This window comes from Peromyscus leucopus, chromosome 18 (assembly GCF_004664715.2).
Source record: "Peromyscus leucopus breed LL Stock chromosome 18, UCI_PerLeu_2.1, whole genome shotgun sequence".
Lineage (NCBI taxonomy): Eukaryota > Metazoa > Chordata > Mammalia > Rodentia > Cricetidae > Peromyscus > Peromyscus leucopus.
Genome location: NC_051078.1, coordinates 13,334,043 through 13,342,326, shown reverse-complemented (window position 1 = coordinate 13,342,326; position 8,284 = coordinate 13,334,043). Strand labels below are relative to the sequence as shown.

The window sequence follows — 8,284 nt, the reverse complement described above, 5'->3', positions numbered from 1 at the left end:
ACCCCATGATCTGTGTGTCTGTCTACCCCCTTGTGTACAGACCCATGATCTGTGGGTCTGTCTACCCCCTTGTGTACATACCCCATGATCTGTGGGTCTGTCTACCCCCCTACACTGCTTAAACGATTTGCATCCCTGCTGTACCAGACAAGGCCTGGCAATCTCATTCAGTGGCTAAAATCAGGTTTGGGCTCCTAGAACTGAGAAAGACAAATTGGAATGATCACACACATTGGATAGTGAGAAAGTCTGCCAAATCAGCCCATATAGGTTCACTTTGAAAACAAATCTGGCTGGAGATAAGACTCCATAGTCAAGAGCACACACTGGTCTTGCAGAGGTCCCTGGTTTGTGCTTCACCAACGACAGTCAGATGGCTAACCCTACCTGTTGGGAATCAACCTCCTCTTCTGGCCTACAAGGGCACTGCATTCACACGCACACCACCACTCCCCAATGCTGTAGAGTATTATTGTAACGTGTGTCACTTCTGTTTATGCTGCATCTGTTGAACTCTGTGAAGCTGTGTGACTGTGCCTGTCTAAAACACCTGATGGTCTAATAAAGAGCTGAACGGCCAATAGCGAGGCAGGAGAAAGGCTAGGCGGGGCTGGCAGGAACAGAGAATACATAGAAGGAAAGCTCAAGGAGAGGAAAAAGAAGTAGCTGGAGAAGAAGGACATCAGGAGTCAGTCACACAGCTACGCAGCAAGCCATGGAGTAAGAGTAAGATTTACAGAAGTAAGAGAACAGGAAAAACCCAGAGGCAAAAGACAGATGGGTTAAGTTTAAGTTAAGAAATGCTTGCTGGGCGATGGTAGTGGTGCACGCCTGTAATCCCAGCACTCGGGAGGCAGAGGCAGGTGGATCTCTGTGAGTTCGAGGCCAGCCTGGTCTACAGAGCTAGTCCAGGACGAGCTCCAAAGCTACAGAGAAACCCTGTCTCAAAAAAAAAAAAACAAAAAAAACAAAAAAAACAAACAAACAAACAAAAAATGCTGGCAAGAAACAAGCTAAGTTAAGGCCAGGCATTTACAATTATGAATAAGCCTCTGTGTGTGATTTATTTGGAAGCTGGGTGGCAGGCCCCCCAAAAAAGAACAAAAACAAAGAACACCCCAACTTAAGAATGATTAACAATAAAATCTTTTTTTAAAAAAAATGTAACCTTTATCATAAAGTGTCAAGTAATATATGGAATATAAATACAATAAAACTTTAAAAGTATCCAACCAAGCTTTTATTTGGGTTTTATTGCAATCTACTTTTGGCAATAAGGGAAAAATGACCATAAGAACTCATCAGATTTTATTCAACAAAGCAGTTTTTCATGAATGCTTAAGGTCAGTGTATAGTCAGCTCAGCTTCCAGTATCAACTTGAGTACCTCATCATGGATATTTATGCCAGAATGATAACAGTAAGGCATTGCAAGATGCTACATTGTCTAAGATTAAACCATATTTTACACATTATAATTTTAGGATAGTAAAGTATACTAATACTCCACAATAAATAAGAATTTTTAAAAAGTGTTGCTTAGCCCTTGTTTAACAAAATTCCATTATTAGCTTATTCTTTAAGTACTCCAGTTAATAAAGATTTGATTGTACTTCAAGAACTCCGACTTTTGCAAACATTAAAAATTAGTTATTTATGACTTGTTACATTGAAAACAAAGCTCTAAAGCACATCCACACTTGTCCTTAAAAGCATGTTTACACCAGATATAACTTCTTATGCCCGACAACACGGCTTACATGGCAAAGGAGTCACATCCCAGGACAACTAGGTGGCAATCCTCCCTCTCGACTGCCTCCAAAAAGCCACACTCGGCCTCAGTGTAAAAGTTATATTTTATTGCCATGCTACAAAATGTATGAAGTTGGCACTGACAGGGAGATGAAGAACAAAGGGCAAGAAGGGGGGAGGGCAAACGATGCTGTTACATACACAACAAGGTTTTATTTTAATTAACAGTGGTTAAGTTTTGCCAATACTAAAAATGCAAACCCAAAATTAAAATGCTGATATGAAACAGCATTAAAACACAATTTATGCATAGTACAGAATCACATCTTTCATTAGAGAAATATGGAATGTTTAGAAAAGAAATTAACCATAGGGGTAAAATTCATATCTCATATACAATTTGGCAATGGTAGTCCCACTGTAGACAACTTTTATAGAAGAAAAATTAAAATCTAATAAGCTACCTTTATACAAAGTTGCTATATTTATGCCTTTATGTAGGAAAAAAACATTTATAATGCAAATTAGGACATACAATAATCTTACATTATTATACAATGTAATGAAAATAGAAACATAACACAACATTTATCTTTTATAAAACATCTATTTGCATTCACTAATGCAAATGTGGCACCCTGGTGACTACCGTACTATTGATCCCAGCCTGTTTCCATGCTGTCTTGTCCAACTGCCAGAGAAATTCAACTACAGGATGCTAGAAAAGAACGGTTACACCCTGAAAGATGAGGAAGCAGGAATAGAGAACAGGCAGCAAGAAGACAGGGTGCTGGTCTGGGCAGAGTACATTGTGATAGGTCTGAATACTTTCATTTGTTAACTTTTCAAGCCAAAATGCTTCCTATACATTCTGTAATTTCGTACCAATGCCTTGATTCAAATTTGGCAAACATTAAGGAAAAAGTAAATAGTACCATATAGTTCACATCAGAAATATGAATGAGATGCCAATACATTACTTCTGAATGATGTCTCTGATGTTATGTCTATTTCAAGAATATATATATATATATATTTATACATACACACTACACATTGCACAAAACACTTGGGCATTATGGGTAGAAAAGAGCACAGGGGAACTGGGAAGTACTTTTTAGCTTGTTAAAACCTTTACCTTGAGGCAAATACGTGGTGGCACATTGTTGGAGAATCATGAGAACGTAAGGCCCCTGTCCCATTTTTAATAGAACATTATTGAGGTACATTTTTCTATGCTGTGCCACAGATGGGAGGTGGGGGCAGCGGGGAGAATAAACGCACACCAGTCTGACTTACAACATGGCAGGGGTCAACATTAATGACTGTCATGACGAAGATTGCTTGGCAAAGTTTAAGTCCCAACCAGGATTTATTCTGGATCTACTGAGAAGTGAAAACTTTTTGCTGAGTCTTTAAGAGTAAAGTGCATGTCTCATCACTCCACAGCAGCAGGAAATACAAGGAACTATTTGCCAATCTCCTGGGGGGGGGGGGGAAGGAAGGCACCATATTTTCATTTTTCAAAGGAAGATGAAACTGAGAAGTAAGACATTCAGAAAAACACTAGCAATCCCCCTATCACTTTCCACCCCTGGTCTGGGAAAAATGTTGTCTGATCTATATGGATAAAAACGGATTTTCTCCGGGAAAAACAAGGGAGCGAGGATTCTATTTCTAAAACCAAAAAGTAGGATCTCATGGTCTAATCAACAAAACCAATTTTCTAAAATTAGGTTTGTCTCAGAAAATTTGAGACATATGGCCACAAATATGTGCCAGTAAAATGTCTCACTTTAAAATTCAAATAGTAATAGGTACATTCTTCCAGGACAGAGCTTAATGCCCATTATGAGACTACTGTAAAGGACAGTGGTATTCTCAATGACTGCTTAAATAGAAACAAAAGTAATTTCCAGAAGACATCTAGAAATTAACACCACCTGTTTAACTCTTCCTAATCAATATTCACATAGTACCCTAAAATCAAATGTTTAGCAGACAAATTGGTCCCATTTTTATCTTAACCATATACTTTTTAAAGCATAAACTGTGGTGATTATAGGAGTCACCAGACAAGTGTAAAATCGAATTCCGATCTGAAGGGAAATGCAGAGAGAACAAAGAAAAGAGAGAAGAAACCTCGCCGCCTCCAGCATGACCAAACAGACCGGCCCTCTCTCTCCCTGGAGAGCTGGGCTATCCTGAAGCTGGCACAGAGGAAACCGTGTGCACGGTAGCCGTCAGTTCTTACCCACATTCAAAAACCCCCACTGGCATTTGGCACAGTTAGCAATCTACTCAGAAGAAAGAATAAACGGAACAGCACATTAGACATGAACTCTGCACATCTAGCCATTGCTCTCTTAGAGAGAACAGTGAACATTTCAGTAAGCACCAAGTGTACAGAGGAAAAAAGAAGGAAAAAAGAAAATTCTGCTATAAACCAATGGCACTAAGAACGATGAAGACAACATTTTTATTTTATTTTCATAACGGCCCCACTCTACTGCTAACCTATTCACTGTTGTGTGATGAGTTCCCGAATATACTGAATGTTCTATGACTGGAACCCTTTCTTGTTAAATCAATCTTAGTCACACCTGGTGTATCCGGATCACCATATAAAACTTCCTCAATGTTAGAGAAAAAAGGAAAATATTTTGTAAGGCTGCCTGTCCTTCCGCCCTTCTCTTTATTCTACAGTGGGTTGGGAATTTGGAGCATTCTTGATTTTCAAGAGTTCGACATCAGTTTCTATCCACTTCAGTTCATTTCAGATCCTCAACTGCAACATAATCACACTGCATCCAGCCTTCCCCGTGCCTGCTATGCTGACAACAATATCAACAGCTCACCCACATCAGGGGCTACTGAGAGCCAGCCTAGCTCCCCGGAAAGGCCAGCAGAGCCCGGCACAGCAGAGCGGGCAGAGCAGGACTGTATCCATGCCGCTGAGGCAATCCCTATTAAAGTGCTGGGGAATGCCCCCACGGGGAGGATGCCACCTTTGGGGAACTCACATGCCTCGGAGTATCTTCCTTTTCTTCTCGGCGACTAAAGAGAGCACACAAATGACATTTAAAATCGAGACGATGGTTTTTCATCAACCTGACAAGTAAACAGCAGATAAATAAATACTGGACAAGAGCAACCCTGTTAGAAAATAACAGTCGGCTCCAAGTGGACCTTCAAGACCCTAACTTGACAAAAATGCAGACTAAGTAACAACAGACACACAATCCCATTCCAAAATGATATACAAACGCAAACACTGTATTGGAAATTGAGCAAGACGTTACAAAACAAAGACAACCCAAACACCAAAGGGGAAAACCAAACAAAAAACCTGAAGCTAAATGGGAATTTCATGGTACAAATGTCTCCAGAAAACAATGTGCTGCCAATAACCTATCGAAGAGAAACGCCAACAGATCATGGTGTAGATTTTTCAAATGTTTCTGGGTAAAGTGACCTGAGACTGATTCCTAAAGCCACCATCATTCTGAGTAAGATATCTGGACATGCCCTTCAAATGACGCCATGAGATGAGTAAACAAAACGTTGTCTCCTGCCTGCCTCCCAATACATAACTATATTCATGATACTGGACTCTTTCTAGTAACACTGAAGACAGAGGAGCTGACTGGTACAAAAGGAGGTGTGGCTCTTTTGTTTCTTTCTTTTTTTTTTTTTTTTTTTTGGCCCAAGTCAAAAAGCCTTTAATTACTGAAATAAGATTCCTCATGTTCCATGCTGGAGAGCATACACTGTGAGCAGTGAATCCTACCTTCAAAGCCTAGAGTTATGTCAGCAATGCACATTATCAAGAGACTTTATGAAAGGTTGAAATGCCAACACAACTTAGACGTGAAAGATATGCATATGTCCTGAACATGGAATAAAGTCAACCAGCATGTCATTCACTTCAAATCTCATTTTAAATAGGCACTGTGAAAATGGGAATGCTGCTGTACAATAATGAGTAGAATATAATGAAACTAGTGTTCTGTAAGGAGTACCTGCTCTACATTAATTCCCTTTAAAGATGCACATGAACTAGTCAGAAAACAACGGATCAGTCTATAAAGGAGTTAGTGTAGAAATGACAATGAAGCATCGCATCTTCATTTTAAAAACTTCACGACGGTGCAGAAGACGTAATGCTCTCCAGGCTCACATGGGCAGGTCAGTACTGTTATGTCTAGTTTTCCTAGATGTCCCGTCGTCTCGTGGTAGTGCTTTCTGCAAGTTGGACATAGCAGCAGTCCTCTCGATGTCTATCACGGCGTACAGCTCCGTGCGTCTGGTGGGGGTCTGGGGAAGGGGAGTGGTAGGAGTCTTTGGAGTCTGAGGGTTGTCGGAGTCACTGCCGCCTTCCAAATCCACCTGGATGTAATTGAGCTGCCTGTGCTCTAAGCTGGGGCGCCTGACGTCAAAGTTAAAGACTGTCGGGGTGCAGTCCCGACGCCTCGAATAGTCTATTTTGTGAGCACTTGCCGGTACAGTTACATTCTCTGTGTTAACATAGTTATGCATTGGGTCCAGATTATTATGGTAGCCATTTAGAGATGGCGTCTTTGGTCCTAAATTGTCGTCTTCATCCCTGCTTAGCTTGCGGGCTTCCCAAACAGGAGGCAGAGACGGCAGGTTCTCATAGTTCAACAATGCAGTCCTCCTCTGAGCGGAGTTGTTGATGTTCTGAGTATCGGAGGCACTGGCCGATGTCAGACGACCTCTCCGGACCCCGGAGGCACTGGGGATAGACAGCCCGTTTATATTTTCGTACACCAGTTTGTTAGCGGAGGGAGTGTCTTTCCGTTCGTCGCTGTCATAGCCAGTGTCCCACTCGGCGGCGCTGTTGGCACCTCCTCCACTAACTTGGTCTCTCCCCAGCTGCTCCAGCTTCTCCTTTTCCATTAACTGCTTCTGAACAGGGGTTGGGCCTAACACAAACTTCACTCCTTCGGGCTTAAGAAGAACCTGAGGGTCCCTGTCTTCAGTGTTACTTGGTTCTTCTTTTGGTGTGTTGCTTTCCGCATTAGAAACTCTTGCCTCCGGGGGGACATGCACGCTTGCACGGTTTTTTCGCTCTTCTTGCACACCTGTAGTGTTAACATAAGTATGTACCTAAAAAGAAAACAAAGCAAATCAGTCAAGTGTAAAGCACAGAGCAAAAATAGTTTGATTGATGAAGGAGCTAGAAAGATGGCTCAGTGGTTAAGAGCTCAGCTGCTAGAGGACCCGAGTTCACAATTCCTAGCACCACGTGACAGCTCACAACTGTCTGTAACGCCCGCGCCTCCCTTTGGCCCCTGCAGGCACTCACACATGGGCTGCACACATACACACATCAGTTTTTTTAAAAGATCGTGGTCATGTCAATTCATTCTATCTGTTTACTGACAGGGTCTCACTGTGCAGCCCCGGTCAGCATCAAACTAGAGCCGACTGCCTCTCCCTCCCAAATGGTTGTGCCACCATTCCTGGCTTACTTAAGGGAAGTTTATTACTGCTTCCCCTTTAAATACACTGTTACCTTAAGACGTTCGCACCTATTCCTTCACCCAATAGAAAGATTGGAGGAGAACAAAGAATGCAGAAATCTTTTAATTTGTTAAAAAGGAATAACTACTTTAAAATAACATACAGCATTATATTTATACAGTATTGTACTGATCATGGTGACACATACCTATAATTTTGGTATTCTGGAGGAAGAGGCAGGAAGATAGCTAAGTTTGAGGCTATCATAGGCTACATAACAAGACCCTATTTCAAAAAAGGGGGAAGGAAGGAAAGAAGGAAGGAAGGAAAGGAAGGGAAGGGAAGGGAAGGGAAGGGAAGGAAGGAAAGAAGGAAGGAAGGGAAGGGAAGGGAAGGGAAGGGAAGGGAAGGGAAGGGAAGGGAAGGAAAGGGAGGGAGGGAGGGAGGGAAGGAGGGAAGGAGTGGAAGGAGAACAGAATGAAACAGGATTATCATTTTGCAGCTGGTTTAGAAAACCTTGCTAAGAGCTGGGTAGTGGTGGCGCACGCCTTTAATCCCAGCACTTGGGAGGCAGAGGCAGGCGGATCTCTGTGAGTTCGAGGCCAGCCTGGTCTACAGAGTGAGTTCCAGGAAAGGCGCAAAGCTACACAGAGAAACCCTGTCTCGAAAAACCAATATGTGTGTGTGTGTGTGTGTATATATATATGCCACCCAGGAAGACACCACTACCACTTAGGAAAGCTCAGTGATAATTTAGAAAGACAATCTAAAGAGATCTGGAAGACTAAACCTAAAAATTTTAGGATTCAAAATGAAATGCAAAACTGAGGAAAATGTAATTACAGTAAATAATATAAAATTTTTACTACATAAAGAACACGAAATTACTTTAAAAACACTAAAAATCCCTTACTGACAAATGATCATATAACTTACAAAGATAAACTTATCTGATAATATAAAACTGTTCAAATACTTGGTTCCACCTAGTGAGGAACACTAAATGGCTCCAAGCAACTTCCACAGCACAACCTACCTACCCTTCT

General features: G+C 41.6%; 1 protein-coding gene across 2 annotated transcripts in view; it reads right to left on the bottom strand.

The window, feature by feature from the left end:
* Positions 1 to 1,217: 1,217 nt before the first annotated feature.
* The window catches only part of Frs2 (fibroblast growth factor receptor substrate 2), an 88,192-nt gene continuing 81,125 nt past the window's right edge, over positions 1,218 to 8,284 (bottom strand). For both annotated transcript variants that reach the window (XM_037196749.1, XM_028877935.1), the window contains exon 8: positions 1,218 to 6,881. In XM_037196749.1, coding sequence (XP_037052644.1) covers positions 5,928 to 6,881 — 954 coding nt within the window. In that variant the 3' untranslated portion in view covers positions 1,218 to 5,927. The remainder of the gene's footprint in view (positions 6,882 to 8,284) is intronic.